This window comes from Harmonia axyridis, chromosome 1 (assembly GCF_914767665.1).
Source record: "Harmonia axyridis chromosome 1, icHarAxyr1.1, whole genome shotgun sequence".
Classification (NCBI taxonomy): domain Eukaryota; kingdom Metazoa; phylum Arthropoda; class Insecta; order Coleoptera; family Coccinellidae; genus Harmonia; species Harmonia axyridis.
In genome coordinates this window covers 84301872-84328726 of record NC_059501.1, presented here as the reverse complement: position 1 = coordinate 84328726, position 26855 = coordinate 84301872, and the positions used below count along the sequence as shown (strand labels likewise).

Sequence of the window (26855 nt, the reverse complement as noted above, 5' to 3'; positions counted from 1 at the left end):
CGATCATATCGAGAAATAACTGCAATTGTTGCCGTGAGAGGCGCCTCTGTCATTGAACGATTTGAAGATATTTTCGAATTTGCGTATTATTTCTAACAACTTACCTGTTTTATGGGTTCCTTGTCATCCGGATGAAAGGAATATATACTTTGTTCAGCCCATATTGTACATTATTCTGAAAAGGAAGAACTTTAGTTAGAACATAATAAAAACATCGGTACTCTAATTAGAACATAGAATTGACAATACGGTCATAGATGATGAAAATAGGAAAGGTACAGGTGGTGTTCGACAAGTTTATTTTCGTCATTTCGCATAGGGAAGATAGAAAATACCGAGTGACCTAGAAGGAAACGATCCCAGCGGGATCACTGGGTCGGTAGGGGTCAATTAATAGGTCAAGGTCGGATATAATGAAAGCCCTGCACTCGTGCTCTATGTCAGTAATTGTATATAAACAATGTAATGTTTTATCTGCAAAACTGCAGTGTGGGCTCGCATTTTCAAATGTAATTTTAAATTATGCGTTTCATTTGGAATGTTATATATGTATAGGGTGGCGCTTCTGAAAGTTTGCTTATGGAAAGGCCACCAAATATTTTTCGGAAATTAAGGTTATGTATGGAAAAATTATTTCGTTCGTAAATCGGGAAGGGGTCGGTTTTACGATTAACTCAGAGATTATTCTATGGTTTCAACTTAAAAATATCGATTTTCAATAGGATTGAGCAGCATGCCATGTAACAATGGCGTAATCTCTGACGTAATGATGAGCGAATTTTTTTGCCGAAACTATGATGTCGATTGGCCGCCTAGGAACTAAGATATGATGCCGTTGGAATTATTTTTTGGGGGTTCAACTTATACAAATCAGAATGTATTCAGCGAATATGTAATGGGAAAACTTGAAAATTGAGTTATTGAGATCAGTAGGGGCAACTCTTCAATGAAATAATTTTCGACGTATAGGTACATATGCGGAAAAAAATGTCTAGAAAAATATTTTAGGCAGTATGAAACTATGAATTTGAAATTTTTAGATATTTGAGTAGTAATGGATATGAAGAATTAAATTCAACAGGAAAGATTATACATAATTATATTTGATATATTGAATTGATGTTTCGTTTTTTTAAATTTATCATTCCATGACAAATAGCAACTCACGTAGCAACTATTCAATTCAGTCACAGGTTTCAACAAAATACTTCTGAATTGGTGTATTAGAATATTTCTTTCAAACAGAAATCATTCGAAGAAAAAAATAATCACCTGAAATTTTCACATATTACGTTTTAGAATGTACAGTTTCTTAAAATCGAATTAAAAAAGACCGTCTGAGCTTTTCTCGAACACTATAAGAGCTATTGGCATGAAAATTGGTGCAAACATCGATTGCTATACCTCATTGATCCTTCTAGATCAAGAATATGTACTATCCACGAATTCTTTGATGCAGAAAAAAAAGGCACCAAAATTGAAAACAATATTTTTTTGGAAACCCAACAACAAATAATTATGAAATTGAGAATATGTATTGCCTTGATGGTAGTGAATATATTTTTCATAGCAAATTCTTGGCGCTTATAGTTTCCCTCAGCTAAATATTTATCAATTTTTTTTTCAACCTAAAATGCGAGATATTATATTTTAAAAGGATTTTCATATTGTAGAACATCCACAATCCAGAAATAATGGGTCTTCGAGTAAAATTTGAAATGTTTTTGAACTGCGAATAATCCAAAAGATGAAAAATGTAAATAATTCAAACTAGGTAACTTCATGTTGTTTTTAGTGTCTGTCCAACCCAAAATAGTCATAAAAGTATCAATGTTAGGTACTGTTGTGTCATTTGAGAAAGTACCTGCAACTACAATTGTCCCTTACCCAGATAAAATCTCTGCAGTGGTTTCTCAATTAACACCTTGAACTTCCCATCTACAATAGGGAATAGACGATCATTTCAACTTGGTCGACTCGACAACATTCCGCATTTGTAGAATATCGACAAAAACCTTTCTTTAAACTCGAGAGACAAGGAACAAGCCTGACAGTATCCATGCTAGGTGGACCAAACATTAAAAATAAGTTTTAAATTGAATCTGAGGTCGGCAACTATCCAATTTGCCATTCAACAATGTAATTTTGGTGCATTCTACTTAACGACGTGAAAAAAACACTGCAGATTTTGCACAAAGTTTATTATCCTTATGGGATCCAAATTCGACGATCAATAACTTTATAATTCACTTCGCGATGATAAAATAACCTATTTAGTATCAAGATTTATGTAAAAGTCAGCAATGATTCGTTTAAAATTGACACCATTTGGAAAACATTCAAGTACATTTCATTTATTGTTCATTATCAATAATCACATTAGAATTCAAAATTGAATTTCACGTTTGAGCTTAAACCATGTGAATATCAAGTTAAAATGTATATCTTACAAAATCACTCTGTATAGTGCATAGCTCTAAATATTCAAACGGATGTACTTACTATAAATAGACTGGATTTCTAAATATTCTATATTCCGGAGTAAATACTAATTGGTCGCTCCATATACAAACGTTGAACTCCTCAATTATCAAAGTATGCTTTTATTATTCCAACAAAACACAATGTTCACGCCTCCAAGATAAACATTTGATAGTAATGATAACATAACTATCGTTTTATCGGTCTTATAAAGCATAAATAAACAGCTGTCAAATCGAGAACAGGAACACTCAAACGGTCAGGTTAAAAAACTAAATTTTCCTTTTCAGCAAAACTCCAGGTCTACAAAAAATACAGTTTTGTTATTTATGACCAAAACAAATATACTCCAGTTGAAAGTTTTATGGCTACTCCAGGTATATAATGAACATCTGTGAGCCGATTTTGGTCAAAACATACTAGGCACTGCACCTAAAATAAATACAAACAAACGGATAGATTGAAGTGAAGTATTTGATACCACTTGAATTTGTAAGGCACCATGTATTTATATTATCATTAACAGAATTGTAAAATGCTAATTTTATGGTCTTCTCTATCGCGATCGTAAAATACCTATAAGAATACAGGAAAATTCACGAATCATATTCTTGACTATCTGACGTTATTTGTATTATCGGTGTTGTAACCAATAACATATTGCATGCACCCGTTTCGTAAACAAACAATACCTAATATGAAACAATAATAATTACGAACAATACTATGATTAAATGCATTTGGATTCCGGAAATTAATTAATAGTTCACAAATTTTGAAGAAATAATCACGGTGTTATTTTAGAACACAGATAAATGATGTAATGAAATCATATAATTATCATAGAGTTGGAATTCATGTTTACATTTTCATCGATTAACATAGAATAGCATAGAATAAATTATTGTTTTTGAGAGGAGATTGTTAACGTGAAGTAGATACGTCGGTTGTCGCTGAAAATAGTCGATACGAATGCGAAAACTGAACGCAAGATGTTGCAGGTACAGGATAAAACGAGACGAGTGTCATTCACACTGCCGCGAATAAAAGAGAAAAGATGAAGATCACATGAACGATGTTTTAGTAGAGCCAAGACCAACGTATTTCGATCGGTGCCCAAGTTGGCGCTTGAGGATTCCAGTCGGGCGCTGAATTAAATATTCCTCCGAACGGAGAAGAGACGAAGAAGCAACATAAAGCAACTACTCCGCTCATAATGGAACCCAACCTATATAATCGTTAAATCGAAGAAGGCCTGTCCTGAGACCGACAAGAATGTTGAATTGTTGCTTTGTACGAAATTTACCGCTAGTGGGGCTTATTACACATCGACCGAAACGATACGTTCCTACGTATGTTGTTCACATGCAGCTGCCACATAAAAGTGAAATAACTAGTTGTCGGGTATTCGAAATACAAATGGAATATTCGATAATGAGCCTTCGTTACACGAATTTAGAAGGACAATCGATTCTATGAGCGACACAGAGAGCTATCATCGCCTAAAATCGGTTACGCTCAAATGAATTCCTAAGAATGAATCAATTTCAGTTAATGTTTCGATCGGAAATGAAATTGTCTGAGAGATTTCACGTTGATTCAGTCAGAAATTAGAGTAAATTGGTAGATTTAAGTTTGACGGAAGGAAGGAACTAGGATCTATTCTATGAAGAGTGTAATTAGTATGGATTTCTGTGTCAATATACGAAGATTCTTGTGAGAAATTGATCGGGCTTACGTTAGGACAAATCAGAGTGTATTCCAGGGCATCTGGGCCAGCTACGTCATCGGTAGGTGAGCGAACAATCCACAAATTGGTGAAAATGTAACACAAAAACAATAACGTGCCGTACACAAATTTTTCTTAGGATCTCCACGACCGATAGGAACAATACCACGTGAGTAATAGGTTTTGTATAGACACGGCGCGACGTTGGCGACACTTTTTCAACGTTTGCACTAATTATTCGAGTCGAATATTAGGATTTCGGGGGTGTTTTACAGGCAAGAGCGCTTGCCATCACAAGATGGCCGGACCTAGGCTTGGTGTCAGTCCGATTGCTTGCCAACCCCCCTCCCGCCGTGCACGGAACCCCCCGCGATCGTCCGTAAGCTTTCATTCTCGCTTCTCAACCTCTCTTCGTCGCACAGCTACACGCTCTCGATGACGATGACGTGCAGTTACATCGAGCTTCGGAGGACGGCGGATACACACTGTAAAAATTACTTTGATTACTCATTTTAGCGTGTTTTTATCGGTCGCGTTGCGAGGAGTGTACCGGCTGCCGCTTCGCTTTTGTTTCGACGACGCCGCCTCCCCGTTTTTCCGATTCGGGACTTGGGTAGGTCCATAGAGGACGAACTTTCTGGGTTTATATTGTCGTTTTTCGTTAAACGTCTTTGGTTATTTGCGACTCGGCTCTTTGAATATCCGCGATTTGGAGCAGCGAAGCGATCGATCCGGAAAACACGCGTATTCCAAGGATGTAGCCTCCTAACGTTCTATGGAAAAACGAATCTTGGCGATGTTGGATCTTAGGACGGCGATATTCGATGGTTCTGGTGGTGAAATGAATTGAGTTATTTGTTGATTCTCGATCAGGTGGAGCAGTTTAGGTGTTTCAGAATCGATCCGAATTGAGAATTTACGATCGTTATTCTTATTAGTTGTTGTGAAAGGTGGAGAAATTTAATAATTGGATAGTAATATACGAAGGAATGAATTTATGAGTTGATGGAATGTTTCTATGTTTTGAGGTCATTATCGTTCTTTGGATAATTCCTATGATTGTTGTAAAACGTTAATGAATTTGTCGTGTTGTACCTCTGTTGGTATGTTGGAAAATAGATGTAAACATGAATGAATTACGTGATTTGAGAACAGTTTTATAAAATTCTTGAATATTGTGCGTTGAAATATGAATGACTTTGGACTTCCCAAGAATTAGCTTTCATGATGAGAATTATTAGTTTTAGAATAAGATCGAATTGGAAAATTTCAAGTTTATTTTTGTTATTCGCATTTTTTTCTTGATATATTATCTGTTCAATGAAAACTTTTGATGAATCAAATTCTACAGGGAAAACGTTTTGAGAACATTACGATTAATAACATTTTTTGACACTTAAAAAATAAATATGTATAGGCATAGTTAGTACAATTGTTTATATAGAGCGTTAGTGAGCAAGTGCGGCAATCTTCAGGAGATGATTCTGCGTTAAAAAAATAATGACATTAGTTTGCCATATAATTTTTGTTCGAAAATCTTCGTATTTCGGGATACGGGGTGTTAAAACTTTCTTTTAAACTGACTACATATTTATTTATTGCTCTGAAACCGATCGAGATCTTAAAAAAAAATAAGGTCATGCACAGGGTTTTCCTGACTTGGAGGTACCAAGGAAAATGAGAGATTCTTTGGATAATTTTAATAAAAAGTCCTTTAAACATTGTTCCGCAAATCTCTTTGTTTTCGAGATACAGGTTGTTTCTCGTAGTCCTACTCTTTTTGTGGAGATTAAACTAGTTTATAGAATCTGTATTAATCTTTGCTGCAGATTGGGTACATAAGTACCAAAACTTGAAATTAATTTATTCATCATAGCTTACTAACTGGATCTTTTTAATATTTTTGATTTTCCTGGGGATTGTCAGAGAATTTTTTGAAATTATTTTCTCAAAATCTATAGCCGATTCGACGAAACTCTAAAAAAACCAAAAAGTGTAGTACTAAACCAAAGTTTTTTTTTACATTTTTCTAAACTACCAGCGGCCCATCAACAAAAATTCTGGAGGAAAAAAGCGGGCACTGTTCAAGAAAAAATATCACGTAGATTTGCATCCAAAATTAGCATATCACATGATGAAAACAAATTGGAATACCTATCTATGCTAAATTCAAGTTGAATATCTTGCAAAGGGAAAGTGTTATGGGGAAAAAACTTAAAAAAATCAAGCTCTAACACCCGGTATCTCGAAAACAACATGATAGCTACCCCATGTTTATAGGGCTTTTTTCTTAACATGACCCGAGAAATATGTCATTTTCGCTTTTACCTCCAATTTCTGAACACCCTGTATAGTCATGTGATCTCCATTGGGCGCTCAAATACTCCTAACGCCAAGTGAGTGTGTTTATCGAAACTTCTAACATAATACAGAGTGATTCACCGCGATGTTAGGGTTTGAGACAATGATTTTTGTCCCTTTCCGGTTTGACCGGAAGTTGTAGAGGTTTGAAAATATTTAAGGGTGGAAGATCATTGTCCCAAACCCCTAACATGCAAATTTTCAGCACAAAATTATGATTAGTTTTTCATAAACTTCTAATAGGCCATCGCGGTTAATCACTCTGTATAATTATTTCGTGAGTTTTGAATTGAACTAAATTCTTTATTATTATTCAATTATTACTTCATAATTCCTAAATGAAAATAATCGATATAACGAAAATAAGTGAATATGACAAATTTTCGCGGTACGTCCCTGGTGGCAAAGCCCCTTCCGCCAGCCCTCATCTACACCACTGAGCGACGATAATGAATAGAGTATACGACCGCTGTTTGTAGTCGAATTGAATAAACTACGACCAAAACGCTTTTCAATTCGCCCTCTTTACAATGTATAAACCGAATTATAAATCAATAATTGTTATCGGAAATGACTTGATCTGTACACAATTCGTTTTGAGAAAAAATACCTACTACAACGTACAAGTATAAATGTACCTGTCATTGTGAAGTAATTGTAATTTTCATAAAGTTATTTCTTTTCTGTTTCACATTCCCATTAGTGTAAATATGAATCGACAATCGAGTAGGAAAGTCTTCGAATTACCTTTGTCCAGGGCCGTAATTGAAGGAATTCTAACCCCGGACTCATGATAATAATTATTGGCCCCCAATATTCAAATCTGGACGTGTAGAAAATTGAATTGTTAAAAGCTCATTTTTGATACAAAAAATGAGAAAAGCCATTATTGAAAGCTTGATCAGAGTCGTATTCTAGAATTTTTATATGAAATTTCAAACTTCAAAGCGTTTTTCAATTACCTACTCAGTTTAGTAATAGTAACATGCCATGAAAACATAGAATCAGATGTGATTTTGCTGCTGATGATGTCAGATTGAGTTTGTCCCCGAAAAAATCCAAGGAAAAATATGATTACGCTTACAAACGTTTCATGGTTCATTGCCAAGAAAAAAAGAACAACTATTGATCAAACTCCCATTTATCTATGGAGTTGAAAGCATCTACATTATGATCAAATTATGCCATGCTGAATTACGTGCTTTGTTACAACGTTAGAGTGATAAATAAAGGGTGTTTTTTTAGAGCTATAGAACTTTAAATTGCAATAAAACAACGATGGATCATTCGATTGAGATACATTTCATTTATCCACAAGATAATCTTGTGGAATTACATTTTAAATATGATTTCTGGCATATGATCGCCACGGCTGGCTCGGATGTAGTCCAATCTGGACGTCCAATTTTCGATGACTTTTTCCAACATTTGTGGCCGATATCGGCAATAACACGGCGAATGTTGTCTTCCAAATGGTCAAGGGTTTGTGGCTTATCCGCATAGACCAATGACTTCACATTGCCCCACAGAAAGTAGTCTAGCGGTGTAAAATCACAAGATCTTGGAGGCCAATTCACAGGTCCAAAACGTGAAATTAGGCGGTCACCAAAAGTGTCTTTCAATTAAAAGATTGTGGCACGAGCTGTGTGACATGTTGCGCTGTCTTGTTGGAACCACAGCTCCTGGACATCATGGTTGTTCAATTCAGGAATGAAAAAGTTAGTAATCATGGCTCTATTCCGATCACCATTGACTGTAACGTTCTGGCCATCATCGTTTTTGAAGAAGTACGGACCAATGATTCTACCAGCCCATAAAGCGCACCAAACAGTCAGTTTTTCTGGATGTAACGGTGTTTCGACATACACTTGAGGATTAGCTTCACTCCAAATGCGGCAGTTTTGTTTGTTGACGTAGCCATTCAACCAGAAGTGCGCTTCATCGCTAAACAAAATTCGCTTATGAAAATCGGGAACAACGGCAATCTCATTTTGCACTATTTGCAAGCGTTGTTCAGGCGTGAGTCTATTCATGATGAATTGCCAAACCAAACTTAATTATTATTAACTTAATAATTATTCCTAATTGTCGAATTTATAATAACCAGAATATTTATTATTTTCAGTTTCTACCTGCTGAAATCCAAGGTTTAGCAGCTTTTGCTCTCCTAGTGTCTACGGTTGTTTCACGTCGTTTGGCGCGCTTGAAGTTTGTTTTCTGAATTTCTGATATATTTAGGTATTCATCGCAATATATTTTGGGTTGACATGAAACGTTGATTCATTATGGGACATGATAAGTGCTTTCTTTGTGGAGAAACTCGCGAATTGAGTGAAATATCGTATCACTGATATATTTTCATTTCCGCACGCTTCATGTCAAATTTTATAGTTCATGTTGGGGACAAAATTTACTTACTGAAAATGACATATGCTCCCTCTATCTATGTTTATTACTCTGAGATCAAAGCTAACAACTGAATCTCTATCTGTATATGGTCTAAATTTGTTCGAAAATGCCTACTTTTTAGGGACGAATTCACACCGCAAAAAACCGTTAATAACGCCAAAAACGTTTATCTTGCAACAAAGTAATTGAAAACACCGAAATAATCTAACAGAATTCTCATAATTTTGTTGCCTCATTCCCTCTGAATACGGCCCTGCCTTTGTATCATTCATCCAAATCGTTATTTCATTCAATATCACGATTCTATGTAGAGTTGTAGGCACCTCTATGTTTAATTCCTAATAATAAATTAGTTAATGTTCCATTATATTATTATTTCTCGATTCTATGGAATGCTTCTATGTCAATTGGACAAAACCCAAAATTTGCAGCAGTTCATTCAACTATTTGAAATACAACATTTGAAAAATTGTGATTTATTCACTTTTTGTTATAGCTTTTATCGTTATGATATTATTCCTGTCAATAATTTCAATCCTTGACTGATTTATTGATTTATATTCACGGTAGAGTGAAAATTATGTAGTTTGGCATCATAATTTCGAAAAAATAGTATAACATCAATTATTATGAAATGGCTCTGATGGGTTGTATTCCTTTGAACCCTTGACTTTAGACTTGAACTTGATATTTTGAGACTTGATAATATGTTTTCATCCAAAAAAAATAGCCGTCTACGAAATTATAATATCGTTGCCATAGTTATAATTAATGATGGCGTCCTATTTGTTCAATTAAATGAGGTATGTAGATTTTATTCAGGCATGTTCATTGTATCGGAACTCTATTTTATGATTTAATTGTTTTGTATTCGATTAATAGCGCTAGAAAATAATAGGTATTACGAAATAGTCGATAGGATAACTTTAATTTCTGTCGAGAATGAACAGGGAATCGATTATTAACAGAATTGGAGAATTCCTGTTTTTTATTCTTGGATTTCTCGGTTTTTCACCTTACGTTTCACTTGCTACTGTTGTAAGCATCTTCAGATGCAAATTGACAGGTTTGGTATTTGTATAGGGTTCTCTAATAAGAGGTTTCATCTTGAGTGGCCCGCTATCAGATCAGCTGTCATCTTTTGACATTTGACAAGTAAAAAGAACGCTATTACTGAAAATGGAACGATACACGCTTCAACAACGCATAAATTGTTAAAATTCACTACAAAATGGTGAAAATTTTTCGGTCGCAGTTTGCAAAATTGAAGCACTTCCGGGTGAAGCACCTTCTAGGCCGGAAATTGTGAAATTGGTGAAAAAATTTGAGCTGTTGGGGCCAGTCTAAGAGGAAAGAAAATATAGAGGTGCCCTCAAAAGTAAATAGCGTTGTATTGTAATCAATTGCAACAGTATGATGATGAAGTGAGATAGGAAAACGACAAACCTGCAAAATTGACAACTAGAGGTACAGTAAACATTCCAGTGGCGTAGTCAATTATTCCTTAATAAGGATTGATATTACAAAAATCGATATTGAACTTAAATACGAAATATAAATGACATATTTCAATCTGAAAACTAACTAGTTTCATTTTTCTTTAAGAAGTAATGAAGGAAACAAAAAATGTTAGCATTGAATTGAGTTTTCGATATCTCGCAATTCGAAAATGTGGCTGATGCTATGATTTATGTTTTTTGAGGAATGATATGATATGTATGAGAAAAGCAGAACTATGCTAAATTAAATGTTGAATAAGAATTAGTATGATTTGAAAGTTAGTATATATGAAGAAAAAAAAAAGTTAATATCTAATATAAATTGGCCTGCAACTTTCGAATTCCACATTTATGTATGACAAAATTATTTTAAAAGCTTGCCAAATGCCTTCTTCATTTCCTAAAAGAATTTCGTTAGAATGCAGGCACTAGTTTTGTTTCAGCAGATTCAATAGAAAAGGGAAAAGAAGCAAAGAAAGGAAAATAATGTATTAAATATTTTTTTATGGCAATTACACTCAAATTTTCAGTTTCAGTTGTTTATTTCCGCTTGATATGTACTATCAATCTTCTCGCTGTTTCGTCTATTCTAACGATGTTAGGTCCGGACTTCTCTCTGGCCACGAAAATAATTCAAAATTATAATAAAATTTGTTCAACGTAGAAAAAATTAACGAAAAACGAAGTAAGGTGAGAAATCTTTCAAAAATCACAATAACTCAAATATCTCGAAAACTGCTGATTTTTGGTTATCACTGAACGACAGCAAATGAGCCATACAGACACGTCCTCAAAGGTTCACGTCTAATTTGGAAACACCTTGTATATTATACAGGTATGGTAGAGGCAGTTTGAAGATTTTTATTGCAGGGAATGTGGAAAAGGCGGCCTGCAAACTGAGCCGAATTGCCGCCCCTCAAATAGCTTCGCTTGAAACGGTAGCCTTACTATTTCTCCCCTAACGCCGGCCCTGTACAATGATTTCTCGTTTATTTTTAATATCAAAATGAATCCTCTATCTATGTAACTTTCTGTGGTCTCTGAAGGCGCAATCGGCGCACGAATGACGAGCGCTCAAAGCTCCCTACAGGACCGATCAACATGAAATTTTCTTCATATTTTTCTTTCGAAATTTCACCTCGGTAAACAGCAAGAACTTTCAAGCTTACTGTTAAACTTTCTTTGCCAGACTCTTTCTTCGCCATCAAAACCCAATTTCAATTTTCCAACCCTTGTGTTGCGTACATTCAACGCCAACAGATAACCGGATTACCCGAGCAAGTCTAAGGCATAATTTCCCTTGTACCTGACGGGAATAAGAGGAACCTTTCCAACTATCCCCTCCCCAACCCTTATGCGCGTTCATTCTAAGATCAATATCTGTAACCGTTAGAGAATCATAGGATGACCCAGTGTCTATCAAAATATAAAAGAGATACATCGAAACGTTTTCAGCAATCTCTTCCGTTTCTTTTCTCGCCCGGTCCGCGCATGGGTGGGAAGCTTTAGGCGTTAAGCCGGGTCTACACCGTGCTTGTGCGGGAATGTACGCACCGGACTTAATCGCGGTAGGTTTTTGGTCAGACCGAACAACGTCTAAATCTAATTATTATAATGAAGATCGTTTAGTAAGGTGTGATGAACAAGTTATAAATAAGTTTTGGTACTGATTCACCCAATGTGTAGTGAAATTGATAAAAAATTCGATAAACTGCTATAATCATCAGAAAAAAGTACTACTACAAGAAACACCCTGTTAGGGATTCACGGCTTGGCTTGATTTTCAAACTAATTGGCTTGAGCTTGACTTGATTTCAAGTCAATCATATCAAGCTACTTGATTTTCAGCAGTTTTATTATATAGTGTCACATCAATGAAAAAAATGATGAGATTAGAAGGAACCTTGCAAAAAACACTTTCATTTATTAAACTTATTGTAACGGGTGTTTTTTTCGAGGTATTTATAACTTTAAGTTGGCATTACTGTTCGAGATGGCGACCGATTTAACAGCTGTCAAGTGATTTATTCTCAGTTTGGTTTGGCAATTCATCATGAATATACTCACGCCTGAACAACGCTTGCAAATAGTGCAATTTTATTTCGAAAATAATGGTTCTGTGCGGAATACGTATCGCGCACTACGTCCATTTTATTTTGTTTAGCGATGAAGCGCACTACTGGTTGAATGGCTACGTAAACAAATAAAACTGCCGCATTTGGAGTGAAGCTAATTCTCAAGTGTATGTCGAAACACCGTTACATCCAGAAGAACTTACTGTTTGGTGCGCTTTATGGGCTGGTGGAATCATTGGTCCGTACTTCTTCAAAAACGATGATGGCCAGAACGTTACAGTCAATGGTGATTGGTACAGAGCCATGATTACTAACTTTTTCATTCCTGAATTGAACAACCATGATGTCCAGGAGCTGTGGTTCCAACAAGACGGCGCAACATGTCACACAGCTCGTGCCACAATCGATTTATTAAAAGACACGTTTGATGACTGCCTAATTTCACGTTTTGGACCTGTGAATTGGCCTCCAAGATTATGTGATTTAACACCGCTAGACTACTTTCTGTGGGGCTATGTAAAGTCATTGGTCTATGTAGATAAGCCACAAACCCTTGACCATTTGGAAGACAACATTCGCCGTGTTATTGCCGATGTACGGCCACAAATGTTGGAAAAAGTCATCGAAAATTGGACGTCCAGATTGGACTACATCCGAGCCAGCCGTGGCGGTCATATGCCAGAAATCATATTTAAAATGTAATGCCACAAGATTATCTTGCGGATAAATAAAATTCATGTCAATCGAATAATCCATCGTTGTTTTATTGCAATTTAAGGTTCTATAGCTCTAAAAAAAACACCCTTTAGTTGGTTAAAATGTCAAGCTACTTGGCTTGATGAATCCCTACTCCCCTTATCTCGAAAACAAAGTGTTTTCGAGTATTTAGGACTTTTTTTCTTCAAATTATTAAAGGAATCTCTCATTTTTTTTTGTATGTACCTCCAATTTAGGAGTACCCTGTATATGGAGTTCCAAAGGGAAATGTTCTTGGACTTCTTCATTTCATAAAACGACATAATCAAAGATATCGTAAAGTTACGAATAACCCGTCCAACCCTGTACTTCGGGCCACGTGAACTACCCTTTTTTCTTTAATCAAACACCACCATTACCAACTATAGAATAAACTGCTTATTATCCCTCTTCCGAATTCAGTAAATTAGATATCTGCATTGAACGCTCCAAGGACCATTAAATAAACGATGATAACATCAATATTTCACTCCGCATCATGAACATAGATCTGTTTAATCGTATTTTCTAGTTGGCCACGTCATATTTTCCAAATCGAATTCTAATGGGTGTTATTGAATGCGCTCTATGATTTCGATAATAAGCCGCGTTGTCTTGGAGACGCGACGGTAGAAATATCTACAAATATGTTCGAATGTTTCATAAAAAGTCAAGATACCTGAGAGGTTACACGGTGTCAAATATCACCGTAGACGTCAAAGGTTGATGTGTTTTAGTTCGATGATCGATAACACAGAGTAACAACAGTTGGTGTTTGCTGTAGTGCTAATTTCTGTGTGCGAACTGTTGCTGAAAGTTTGTTTTGCACTTTGGGCATCGTTCAGGGTGAGTTTTGGGATGTATTATTATCATTCATGTGAGCTTGTTGTATTTGATTAGATTTAGATAAATACATAGATATACATACAATTTAAACATACAGGGTGAGCCATGGGTAGTTCTAACATTTCAAAGCTCTCAAAGACTTGGAGTCCACAAAAGTGTTGTAAAGGGTGTTTTTTTAGAGCTATAGAACTTTAAATTGCAATAAAACAACGATGGATTATTCGATTGACATGAATTTTATTTATCCGCAAGATAATCTTGTGGCATTACATTTTAAATATGATTTCTGGCATATGACCGCCACGGCTGGCTCGGCTGTAGTCCAATCTGCACGTCCAATTTTCGATGACTTTTTCCAACATTTGTGGCCGTATGTCGGCAATAACACGGCGAATGTTGTCTTCCAAATGGTCAAGGGTTTGTGGCTTATCCGCATAGACCAATGACTCTACATAGCCCCACAGAAAGTAGTCTAGCGGTGTTAAATCACAAGATCTTGGAGATCAATTCACAGGTCCAAAACGTGAAATTAGGCGGTCACCAAACGTGTCTTTCAATAAATCGATTGTGGCACGAGCTGTGTGACATGTTGCGCCGTCTTGTTGGAACCACAGCTCCTGGACATCATGGTTGTTCAATTCAGGAATGAAAAAGTTAGTAATCATGGCTCTATACCGATCACCATTGACTGTAACGTTCTGGCCATCATCGTTTTTGAAGAAGTACGGACCAATGATTCCACCAGCCCATAAAGCGCACCAAACAGTCAGTTTTTCTGGATGTAACGGTGTTTCGACATACACTTGAGGATTAGCTTCACTCCAAATGCGGCAGTTCTGTTTGTTGACGTAGCCATTCAACCAGTAGTGCGCTTCATCGCTAAACAAAATAAAATGGACGTAGTGCGCGATACGTATTCCGCAGAGAACCATTATTTTCGAAATGAAATTGCACTATTTGCAAGCGTTGTTCAGGCGTGAGTCTATTCATGATGAATTTCCAAACCAAGTTGAAAATAAATCACTTGACAGCTGTTAAATCGTTCGCCATCTCGAACAGTAATGCCAACTTAAAGTTATATACCTCGAAAAAAACACAAGTTATATCTGTAATTTGTATGTTCGATATATTTCTGTGTAAGTCAAGTCGAGTGACTTTGGAAAGACTATACCATCTTGGGGAAACATATCTTGCGAAGACTTTGTCAGGAGTTTTTGTTATTCGCTTGTAGATCTGCTGTTCACACTTGAAGTTTTCATAAATAAAATTAAGTTATATATGAATAACCTAGCGGTGATCTATCCTAATACTACCTCGTCCAACGCTGACTTTGTAGTAAAAAATTAGAAACAATTTTTATTCAAAAAATCGATCAAATCGATTGAACTCAGACTCAAAGCTTACTTTCCACTTCTCAATTTCTTCAGGAGGATGTTATTCCCTTTCATTTCAGCTTTTTCAACCATGTCCTGCCCAGGCCAAGACGTGAAGATCCTCCAAAAGGTCTTAGGACACAAGAGTGACGTCACCACCTGTGATTTCGCAGCAAATTGTACTCTCGTAACCGGATCTGGGTAAGTTTTTTTCTCCTTTCTCAGATCGTTTACTTGACTCACCCTGTATATTTCAGAGACAAGACCGTTCGAGTATGGGATTGGGTTCCAGGGACGGGCTACGTGGAAAGATCAAATTCACCCCTAAAAGATCACAAATATAACGTTACCTGCGTCCAAGCTTCTCCACAAGGTTTTATGTTCGCCTCCGCTTCTGTGGACGGCACTGCGATTCTATGGAATGTTAGTTCTTTGGACAAAATCTACACTATGGCACAGGTCAACGGAGATCCCATCAGAGTGTGCAGGTTTGTACGGTTGTGCCAGATGGTTGAGCGTAAACTAAGTCGTCGAGTATGGAAATCTAATTCGGTTTAAATTAACTACATTATAACGAATTCGATTTGCATTCTAGTGAGGAATCTAGAGCGTGGACCAAGTTTCATAAACGCCACCTCATTCGTGTTTTTATTGAGATAATTTATTCTTTATTTATCACCAAATGAGGCCTCTATAAAAGTATAGGATTAATTATTCAAACAGAAATAATTAAGTTTCGTTACGTGTTTCATTTTTGACGGTGTTTTTTTTGGACAATTCATCTTGATAGATCCATCTAGCTACAGAGTACTACTACGTCTACGTATTTGCTTTGTAGATCTATCGGTTCATTTAATCTACTGATGCAAATAAACTACTGGATACGTGATTTTACTGGGATATAACCAGTTAGGATTGAATGAGTATCCAAATAGAGTGTTGTGGAAGATTTACTGTTCCAGATACTACTGTTGTGTAGAACCATAACTAAGATTAATATCGTAGTACATAAAAACGGCTAGTTAAATCATTATTATTATGATAAAATTGGCTTCGTAAATACGCAAGTTGAATAGTTCTAATAATCGGTTCTATAGACCTACCGGTGCAATTGAACTACCGGTGCAAACGAACTACTGGGTACGCGAATTTACAAATCGTACTCCTGTAAAGAGGAAATTCATCACATTCGTGCAATATTGTTCTAGATTTTCTCCGGATAGTGCAATTTTCGTTACTGCAGGCGACAATGGTGCCGTTTGCATTTGGGACTTGGCCAGGAGGAATTTGATCAGGTGAGTTGTTCGAAATGATTCAATGTCGATGAATAAAAACAAGATATATTTTTTCGGATGAAAAAAAATATCTATCGCCAACTACCGAGGTGGCCCAAAAAATATTTTCCTTCAATACGTTTTGAATCGTTCGAAATCGGTTGCAGAACAGTTTGGGACCACAAGGGTGCCACGCAATCGTTAGCATTCACTCCAGATTCGATGTACCTGGTGACGGCTTGCTCCATGGAAATGATCAACGTTTGGCACGTGCAAGACTTGGTGGACACCGTCAACGAGGCCTGTTGTAGCCCCGCTGCGAGCCTTGTGAACGCCTTGGACATGGGGGTGTTGAGTTTGGATGTCTCCAAACGTGTTGAAGTGGAAGGTGAGTCAGAATTTTGAAAATCCAGCTCCGACGCTGTGTATTCTAAATTCTACAGTGTTTGTTGTACGTTTATTTCATGTTATAATACTGCATGTGTATTTTTATGACCACGAAGTTGTTATTCTGTGGACATTGACACCCGAGATAGATAGTTGACGTATAATGTTCATAGAATCATTTTTGAATCTAGTAGCCATGCAATGCAATATTCATCGAAAAAATTCTAGATGATAACCCTCTGCAGAAGCAATACACCCTAGCCTCTAGCGGTTCCACCAACGAGATAAAAATATGGAACATAACCTCAGTTTCCTTCCCCAAAGGCAGAGGGTCAGGTCAAAGGGTGACTGTCAGCCTTCATAACGTCTTGGAAGGCCACTCTTCTTCTGTAACTTGCGTGCGGTACACACCCGGAGGTGAAACCTTGGTTTCTTGCAGCCTGGACAAGACCATCAAAGTATGGGACAACCTAGGTGGCTGTATAGCCCAGCTACACGGACACGCCAGATACGTCAACTGCGTAGCTGTCTCTAAAGACTCTTCCTTTATCGCGTCAGGTAAGTTCAACAGATTCCTGTATTACCGAACTGTCAGATTTGACGTTTGGACCTTGACGCATTACCTACTTGTAGGTTCGAACGATCGTCAAGTGATTGTGTGGGATCTGAATGGCAACTTATCGTTAGATTGCGAGATTGTGAAGCATCAGAAGACGAACGGTAGTTCAGATTACGTGCACTCAGAGGTGCACGTGTCTCAGAATGTGGACAATATGCAGCTGTTGGAGAAAATAGATGACCTGGCCGACGGGTCGATAAATAGTTGTTGTTTCCATCCTAACGGATTGCTTGTTATTGGATCTGGGTTTGTAATTTATCTCTAATTGAATTGATACCGCTACGAACTATTCTGAGCTATGAGTGTATTGAAAAAAAAAATGTAAATGATAAATCAATTGCTTGAAAGTAATTTGCTTTGATATATTACATAAGTTTGATTGCTGAAGTTGTAGTAACCACACTCTAATCAGTCTAATCCATAAAAGATTCACAATAATTTAACAACATTTTTCGTGCACTGAGCGATTGTTGTCTCTCCTCTTTTGATGTTATTAAAACAGTTGCATCTTTAGAAACTTCTATTCTGATTCTTTAACAGAAGCGCTTGATATTCGAGAAGATCCTATCATCGAAAACAAGATATTAAGCCAATTGAAAAGTCCCCGATCTGATGCACAGATGGCAGTGCTAGTATTGAATCCATATGATTTTTAGTTAGTACCAACCTTCAAACGATACGTGTCAAAATTGGACAGCAGTCCGACCATTACTTCGTGAGATATTGCGTTGTGAGTGTAGTTACTTTTGTTATTTGAAGAAAGATGGAAAAAAAGAATTTCGTGTGCTGATAAAATATTGCTTTTTGAAGGAAAAAATGCAGTTGAAGCAAAATACGGGCTTGATGAAGGGTTTCCGGGGTCTCCACCAAGATAATGAACCATCAGTGATTGGTGAGCTAAGTTTAAACGTGGTGAAATGAGCACCGAAAATGGCGAAAGCAGTGGACGCCCAAAAGAGGCTGTCACCGACGAAAAAATCAAAAAAGTTCACAAAATAATTTTGAATGACCATTAAGTCAAGTTGATCGAGATAGAAGACATTGTGAAGATATCATCTGAACATGTACATCATATCATTCACGAATATTTGTACATGAGATGGCTATGCGCAATATGGGTGCAACGCGAGCTCACAATCGATCAAAAGCAATAACGTGTTAATGATTCTAAGCAGTGTTTGAAGCTGTTTTACGTGCAATAAACCTGAATTTTCGCGTCGATATGTGACAATGGATGAAACATGGCTCCATCATTTCACTCCGGAGTCCAATCGACAGTCAGCTGAGTGGACTGCACACGATGAACCGAATCCAAAGCGAGGAAAACACAACAGTCAGCTGGCAAGGTTATGACATCAGTTTTCTGGGTACACAAAATATAATATTCATTGATTACCTCCAAAAGATCCAGACCATCGACAGAATGGAAAGAAATTTAGCGCCAATGAAGAATAGAACAGGGACTTTTCAATTGGCCTTTTATAATGTTTTCTTCGATCATGCACTGTGCAGACCGTCTATCTAAACAAAACAAACACAAATTGAATTTACATTAGTCAACATTGCGCATTTTTATAAGCCGTAATTACTTCAAAACCAGCCTCAAAATAGTTCATTGATGCTTCGTTAAGCACCTCGAATTCAATAAGCTCTTCATTCGAACATTTCAGGGATAAAAGCGTCAAGTTGTTCAGCCTGAACGAGGAGCACAGTCTGAACGAAGTTCCGTATTCGCCGTTAGAGGGCCACACGTACGCGGTGAATCATTTGGACATATCCAAGGACGGATCTAAACTGGCCACTTGTTCGCAGGATGGTTGTGCCTTCATATGGGACCCAGAGGTGAAATATCGTAATTAAAGTTGCTTAGGACACCAGAGAGTTACGTTTACAGGGTGCGCCATGGCTAGCTCTCAAATTTCATAGGGTACTAGTGCTAGAGGTTCATTGGACTAATCTATTTCCCACAAAGCCACTGATGGAATCTTCAGTATGGCAATTCAGTGGTCCCTGCCATATGCACCCTCCACCTTCATAGCGAAGAATGGTAACTTTGCCTTGGAATGTTTGGGTTTATGTCTCAAGCTGTGCCATTTTGACCGAGATATGCGCAACATGCAGCTTCATCTCTCAAGTTAGCAAAGAAATCAATATTTTTATGAAATATGGGATCTAGACGTGGCGCACATCAATGTATAGTGACTGTACTCTAATACTGAAGTGAATCCCTGTCAATACACACTGATTATAGCATTATTTAAAACCACTGGTGAAACATAGCGGACTTACGTTGTTCAAGAAATATTTCTTCTTCTCGTTTTAGACTGGCGATAAAATTGGTTCACTACCTACCAGCAGTTTATCGATCAAGGTCTGCAAGTTCTCTCCTGATGGCGAAATGCTGGTGACTGCAGGTGACGATGAGAAAGCTTTCGTTTGGAATGCGGACACCATGGAAAATATCGCGTAAGAATTCAGAACTGGGGTAAATACAATTTTGGACAATACGAAATGGGACTACTTAGGTTAGGTGACATAACACCTAGGAAAATTCTCAGCACACTTAAAAAAAAGTCTCATTACTCTATGTCCAAAGTGGTATAAACCAGCGAATTTTCTTCGACCGTAGCACCCTGGAAGGCCACCTGGACGCCATCACCTGCGCCTGTTTCACCCCAGACTGCGCGGTGTTGGTCACCACCTGTTTCAACGAAGACTTCAGGCTGTGGAACTGCTGTGATAACTTCAGGTTGATCCACGTGGAAGAAGACGTCCACACTACCGGTATACAAAGCTGTGACTTCTCCACGAACTTGGAACCCATACCTAACGTGCTGGTGGCTGATCAGCAGACCTATCTCTTGGCCACCTGCGGAAACGACAGCGTTGCCAAACTTTGGTGCGTCACGGTGCCTAAGGTAGGTTAATATCGAAGAAAATTCTTTAATATCCACCCATTCCATGAAATGAAAAGGATCTACGTTGTATATGCAACCCAAACTTTTATAGTAAATACAACAGGTATTGTTGGAAAACCACCTGGTTGTTTGTTGTTTGTCATAAAAGCAGTATTTATATTTCCATAGACGTACAACTCTGCTCCCCCCATTTTTTTCCGAAATTCTAGGCTTCATTGTAAAAAACTGGTTATACACATATGATCCAAAGTATTGTCCATCGCTGGCCACTGCTTTCCCCATCTTTCGGGCAGCGTACGAATCCCGCGTTGAAAAAACTGGTCATCTTTTGAAGCGATCCACGAATCGATCAAATTTTTTACTTCTTCATAAGAACGGAAATGCTCGTCAGCCAGGCCGTGTGCTATAGATCGAAACAAGTGATAGTCCGAATGAGCAACGTCTGGAGAATAAGGCGGGTGGGGAAGGACTTCCTATTTCAACGTTTCCAAGTATGTCTTGACCACTCTCGCAACATGAGGTCGAGCATTTTCATGCTGTAAAATCACTTTATCATGTCTCTCGTTGTATTGCAGCCGTTTGTCTTTCAATGCTCGGCTCAAATGCATTAATTGCGTTCGATAATGATCGCCTGTGATTGTTTAGGTTGGTTTTAACAACTTATAATGCACTACGCCGAGATGGTCCCACCAAATACTGTGCATGACCTTGGAACCGTGAATATTCGGTTTGGCCATCGACGTGGAAGCATGGACGGGATATCCCCATGATTTTATGCGCTCTGGATTATCATAATCAACCCATTTTTCGTCTTCAGTCACAATGCGACGCAGAAATCCCTTCCGTTTTCGCCTTGAAAGCAGCTGTCCACAAGCAAACAAACGCTGTTCAATATCTCTCGACTTCAACTTGTACGGCATACAATTTCCTTGTTTTTGAATCATTCTCATGACTTTCAGGCGTTTTGAAATGGCTTGTTGCGTCATTCCTAATGATCTGCCAATTCTTGTTGCGTTTGACACGAGTTTTGATCAAGTTATGCCTCCAATTCTTCATCTTCGAAAACCTTCTCTCTTCCTCCGCCATGCTGGTGTTCGATGTCAAAATCACCGTTCTAGAAGCGTTGAAACCACTCTCGGCCTCGCCATAGGTATTTAAGAGCATTCGATGAGCCTCAGTCGCAGATTTCTTCATTTTAAAGCTGAAAATTAAAACCTTCCGCAAATCACGAGAATTCGGCTCATAAGCTGACATGTTTAATCGAGAATAACTTTATGATGCAAACACAAATCGACTTAGCTTATGTATGATATCCACGAACTATTTATTTCCACTCACCGCTACAGCCATCTACTGCAAAACGGCGGAAGCAAAGTTGTACACCTAATATGTGAGTACATCGGTACATTCAAATACTGAATAATGATAAAGGAGTTAAAATAAAAAATAACAACCATAAACCAAACAGAGGTGAATTAAGGGTTTCTAGCTGATACAAATGGCACATTCATTCCTGTAGGTAGATAATGTTCGATTATATTCATTTTCCAGAAGAGAGATCTGCCATCCTACGACGAAGTCAACGTGAAAATTTGGCGTTCCTTATACGGCCATGGAGGAAGCTTGACCTGCATAAAATTCTCTCCCTGTCTAGGGGAAATAGTGTGTTCAACTGCTACCGATAGACAAGCTAGGTTATGGTCAGTGTATAGTGGTGAATGTCTGTACGTCTTGGACCACAATTCGATAGTTACCACGTGTTCTTTTACCGATGATTGCACACTATTGTCCATTGGATGCATAGACAAATCGTTGTGGTTGTGGAAGCTACCTTCACAACTGGTAAGAGCCTCTAAAGTCTCAAAACAATAAGAAGGTTTTTGACCTGTCTGTTTATAATCGCCTTATTTTTGGTAGAAGTTTTCACTTTGAGTTGTCCTCAAGTTAATGTTGAGATAAGAGAACAAAGTATAAAGTAGAACGAACTCGAAGCTTCTGAGAACACTTACAGAGATCTATAAGAGTGTAAAAAAAATTTCCTCATCGTTACCATCATTACAGGTATTTCAAACTGCCGTAGTAAACAAGACGAAGCAACTATCTAAGAACCTCTACGATTGGTCGACAACAGACGTGTCCAATTGGCTGGAAAACATAGGTTTGAACGAGATCAAGGTAAATGCCTTGAATGCCTCCCTGGATGGTCGAAAAATGGTAACATTCAGCGAAGAGGAAATCTGCTCAGCCTTGGACATAGGTAAACATGTAACTGGTTATATTTCACATTGCATCCGCCATATTCCGAAGAAGAAGAATTTCATAGTGTTCTATGACTCGTTCTGTTCCCAGTTGGAGACGACGCCGATTCTCTGGCCAAGGAGATCAGGTGGTTAAAGCAGGGAGACTCCAAGGTACTCAACGCAAAGAGGGAGGACATCCCTTACGATTTCTTGTGTCCCATAACGCACGAGGTGATGGTGGAACCAGTGGTGTGCAGCGATGGGTTCACGTACGAGCGACGAGCGATAACAGAGTGGTTCATGGCTGGCAAATACACGAGTCCTATGACGAACGAACCTCTAGTTACGACGGCCTTCAAGTTGAACAACGAGCTGAGGAACTCCATTAGATCTTTTTTGGACTTGGAGGAATGAGTGGGTAGTTGGATCACTCCTTTGAATGCAACGGAACGGTTTGAAGATCGATGGAGCTCGTGGAAGGCGAGCAGAGGAGTCGACGAGTAGGGAGGAAACGAGCAAATTTATATTTATTTCATATACTGTGATGAGAATGTTCTTTCTGTCTTTCAAAACCTGAGTTGAACGAACTACTGGTACTCTTACTCGTAACGAGTGTTTGGAATTCCGGTACCAACTCAGGCTACTCAAAGGTCCCTGCCTTATACACCTCGTAGCGTGACGAATTTGCCACACTAGTCTTGTAGGTACTACCCAGCTCTGGTTATATCTAACGATGAATAACTTCTACTGTGTCACGAAGCCGTTTATGGTTTTTTATTAGAATTGTCCACGCATAGAACTAAACATAGACTATTTCTTCTTTTTCTTCATTCAATCTTCTTCTCTTTTTGCACACCAAACAAGACTCAACTAGACATTCTGGTCGACTGATTTATTTAACATTGTCATTACATCGATGATATTCACGTGTCACATTATGTAAATCCACATCGAAGAATAAACGTTCATCGTCGAAACTAAAAGTGAAAAGCAGTGCCATATAAATGTAAATGACGTAGATTTTACTATGAAAACTATCGAGTATTTGTGAACACATATTTTAACTGAAAGAACTGCTGTTGAAATATTAAATTTAAAGTTTGAACTGTTAGTTGTTTCATTTGGTGACGAAGATCCTTCTGGTTTCATGAGAGTAAACTATCCAGAACAGGATAACCAAGATTCCCAAGAGGTATATTGTTATTATGGTGGCGTATCTAGGCATTTGGCACTTGACGATCTCATAATTGGTGGTTGTAACCACCGCCTAAAAGAATGGAGTCGTTATAGGTTATGTGAGGTTACCCAAATGTGTAAATTGAAGATTTTTTCATCTGAATTATGTTATTTTTCTTCAAAACCTTAAAGCATCAAGTGAATCACCTCTTACACTCATCACTATGTATTTGTGTTAGGTTAGGTTTCTTCTCTTACCAGGCCTATAGCAGGTTTATCCTTCTTCCTCCAGTTGAAGCTTGAAATGGTGACCTCTATACCACCAACTTGGGGTAATCTTCTGGTACAACCGTGGTGAAGATGTCCAGAAAAGACAATCCTGGGCTTTAACCTCTGCAGTAGTCTGTCAGTGGTGTTCTGACTCAGACATTCCCAATATTCCGCCATTTCGTGCAAATTTTGTGGCCACGGAGCCGAATCGGAGTCACTACAATTCTCATCAGAAGTTCGATATAGTGGAAGATGCTAAAAAATCAATTATTTAGTCGACATGGAGCAAAGCAGGCGCTCTAACGGTAGTGTTAAATCAGTGTGATTGATTTTACGGGCTCATGAATAGAGCCTTGGGGTACACCAACTTAGTCCAAAGATCTCATATTAAAGAATTGAAATAACCTGAATTAATATGGGCCTACTGTAAATTGGCATCGTTAAATTCTGGTCACATGTGCCTCTGTATTCTTCTTGGGAACATTTTAGTCGTTCTGCAAAAATAGGAATAGAAATAAAAAAGAACCACAATTAAAATATTGCAATAATACACTAATAGAGCAGTATTAGCAGCTGCTGGGGGTACATCTAACAACAAATTTAGCATACGCATAGTTCATTGGACAGGACACACTGATTTGAAGTAGTTGTGACCAATCAGAAGTCTATTCCAATCTGTGAAGCATCGAATTTCCTTCTACAGCCACATATAACAGAGAGCCTACAGCTGTTCTGTGACATCAACTGATACTGCTCTATTCCTGCAAACAAGCTTACTAGTTTTCTTCTGTTGGTAGTATTTCTATATATTGGCTAACCAAGTTGTCAATAAATTAATAACAAATGAACAAACTTCACATTCTTCATAGACGTCTTTAAATTCATAACTCATGAGGAAAGAATAGTTGCTAATCAAGTTATATATCAGCAATCAACAAAAAAAACTTTTTCATGTCATCTAGTATGAAGAAAAAATATTTAAGAAAACTCACTCTCTATCTCCGCCAGTTTCTCTTCAACAACAGAACACAGAGAACAAGAATCATCTCCAAGGGTCATACTATTAAGTAGGATGAAGTTATTTTTCTTGACCATCAGGTGCTGAACCAATGGAGATTTCAGACCGTCTGCGAAATCCTTATTTTGATCGACATCGATCCTAGTAATCACGTGAACATTATTCCAAACCAAAAAAGGTTTGCAAACTTCGAAAAATCACATAACCTAAGCTAAGACGCAAACTATAAGTAGGCGTCAACAATACGTAATGAATGTTTGACGCTCTTGTTGAATGAACCAATCAAGAGCTCTAGACCAGTTTAAATTAACGACTATCCATACTTCACTCTACGCTGATTGGCCTGTCAAGTTCGGTGTTTTCTGATGTGTGTTTGTGACAGTTCAACCACAAATGGCACAAATATAAATAATTCTGTCATCATTTCAGATTTTTATCTTTCACTTAGTGAAATAAACTAAAAAAATTCCACTAGTGATTGAATTTATCTCATATTAGTCTGCAGGACTAATCTCAGCATCTCAGTTTCATTTTGAAATAATGTACAGGATTATAGCAAACATTCAATCACTTGTGGTATCAACAAAGAGATATTCTATGAATTCCGAACACAGAAAAAAAAATTGTACTTACTGGTGATGATATCCAATATCTCGGTTGCCCGGGACAACATACATCTTGGTCCTGTTGGGAAGCGAGAACATTCTTTCGAACCTCTGGACCAAGTTGTCGAAGTCCTTCAAATTACAATGCATGCCTTGGTCCAAGACATCGCCCAATATGAAAATAACATCGGGTTTCAATTGGTGGACAGCGTGTTGAAAGCAACGTTCCATTTGCACCTCTTCGCTGAATATTTCGTACCAGTTTGATCTCTTGCATTTTAAATGCAAATCCGCTATCAGCATCACCTTAAGGCGGTTGTCATTGGTTGTCGGAATCGAGAAGTCTTCATTATCCACTGAAAGACGCGGCCAATAACACTGAAGAAAAATAATACATTGCGTTCATCTATGGTTGGGCTATTCTATGGTGAGAACATAGAAATTATGGTGTCAATATATGAAAATATAATTAATTCATAATTACTATCAAAACAGTTTGAATCACTTTATGAATGGCATAAAATATATGAACTTACCTGTTGGATCACAACATTATAATGCAGATATTCGCAGTAAAAAACTAAAACGAGAAAACCCAATGAAACCTCAGCTATGATAATCCTAAACTTGTACAGTAGACTATACGCGAATAAAAAAGGGATATGCAAAAAACGCCAAGTTTTTTTCAATAAACACGATATCATTTCAACCCGATTACTAATATTGACTTGAAATGACAAGAGAAATGATAATACATAGACAAAACTTCAAAATCTTCATAGAAGTTTGTAAATTTGCATTGATTTAAAAATTCTATGTATCTTGAATTTAACGAAAAAA

General features: G+C 37.5%; 3 protein-coding genes across 14 annotated transcripts in view; 1 reads left to right on the top strand and 2 right to left on the bottom strand.

The window, feature by feature from the left end:
• The window catches only part of LOC123688658 (bromodomain adjacent to zinc finger domain protein 2B), a 35871-nt gene extending 31512 nt beyond the window's left edge, over positions 1-4359 (bottom strand). For 4 of the 5 annotated variants that reach the window (XM_045627271.1, XM_045627272.1, XM_045627273.1 and 1 more), the window contains exons 1-2: positions 4220-4359; positions 105-175 (exon numbers count right to left, since the gene is read on the bottom strand). The gene's annotated coding sequence lies outside the window, so the exon portion shown is untranslated. Of the gene's footprint in view, positions 1-104; positions 176-2502; positions 2897-4219 lie in introns of those variants that run through there. The other variant, XM_045627274.1, reaches the window with a different exon arrangement.
• On the top strand, positions 2953-24053 carry LOC123688659 (WD repeat, SAM and U-box domain-containing protein 1-like). 8 transcript variants are annotated; one of them, XM_045627279.1, is made up of 13 exons: positions 4681-4697; positions 14027-14135; positions 15589-15709; positions 15766-15996; positions 16717-16803; positions 16950-17170; positions 17398-18034; positions 19459-19630; positions 20112-20254; positions 20418-20706; positions 22258-22548; positions 22768-22963; positions 23056-24053. In XM_045627279.1, exons 3-13 carry the CDS (start codon positions 15600-15602, stop codon positions 23358-23360), a joined length of 2682 nt encoding a protein of 893 aa, XP_045483235.1. In that variant the 5' UTR covers positions 4681-4697; positions 14027-14135; positions 15589-15599; the 3' UTR covers positions 23361-24053. The 8 variants fall into 8 exon arrangements, with proteins under 8 accessions (XP_045483238.1, XP_045483234.1, XP_045483235.1 ...); XM_045627283.1 differs by lacking the exons at positions 4681-4697; positions 14027-14135 and adding an exon at positions 4973-5043 and having other exon boundaries at positions 17398-17727; positions 17803-18034; XM_045627282.1 differs by lacking the exons at positions 4681-4697; positions 14027-14135 and adding an exon at positions 2953-2973.
• On the bottom strand, positions 23829-26763 carry LOC123688660 (metallophosphoesterase 1-like). The gene is made up of 6 exons (XM_045627284.1): positions 26552-26763; positions 26044-26393; positions 25385-25551; positions 24798-24886; positions 24381-24647; positions 23829-24213 (listed from the first exon to the last, which is right to left on the bottom strand). Exons 1-6 carry the CDS (start codon positions 26717-26719, stop codon positions 24064-24066), a joined length of 1191 nt encoding a protein of 396 aa, XP_045483240.1. The 5' UTR covers positions 26720-26763; the 3' UTR covers positions 23829-24063.
• Between the last annotated feature and the right edge of the window lie 92 nt (positions 26764-26855).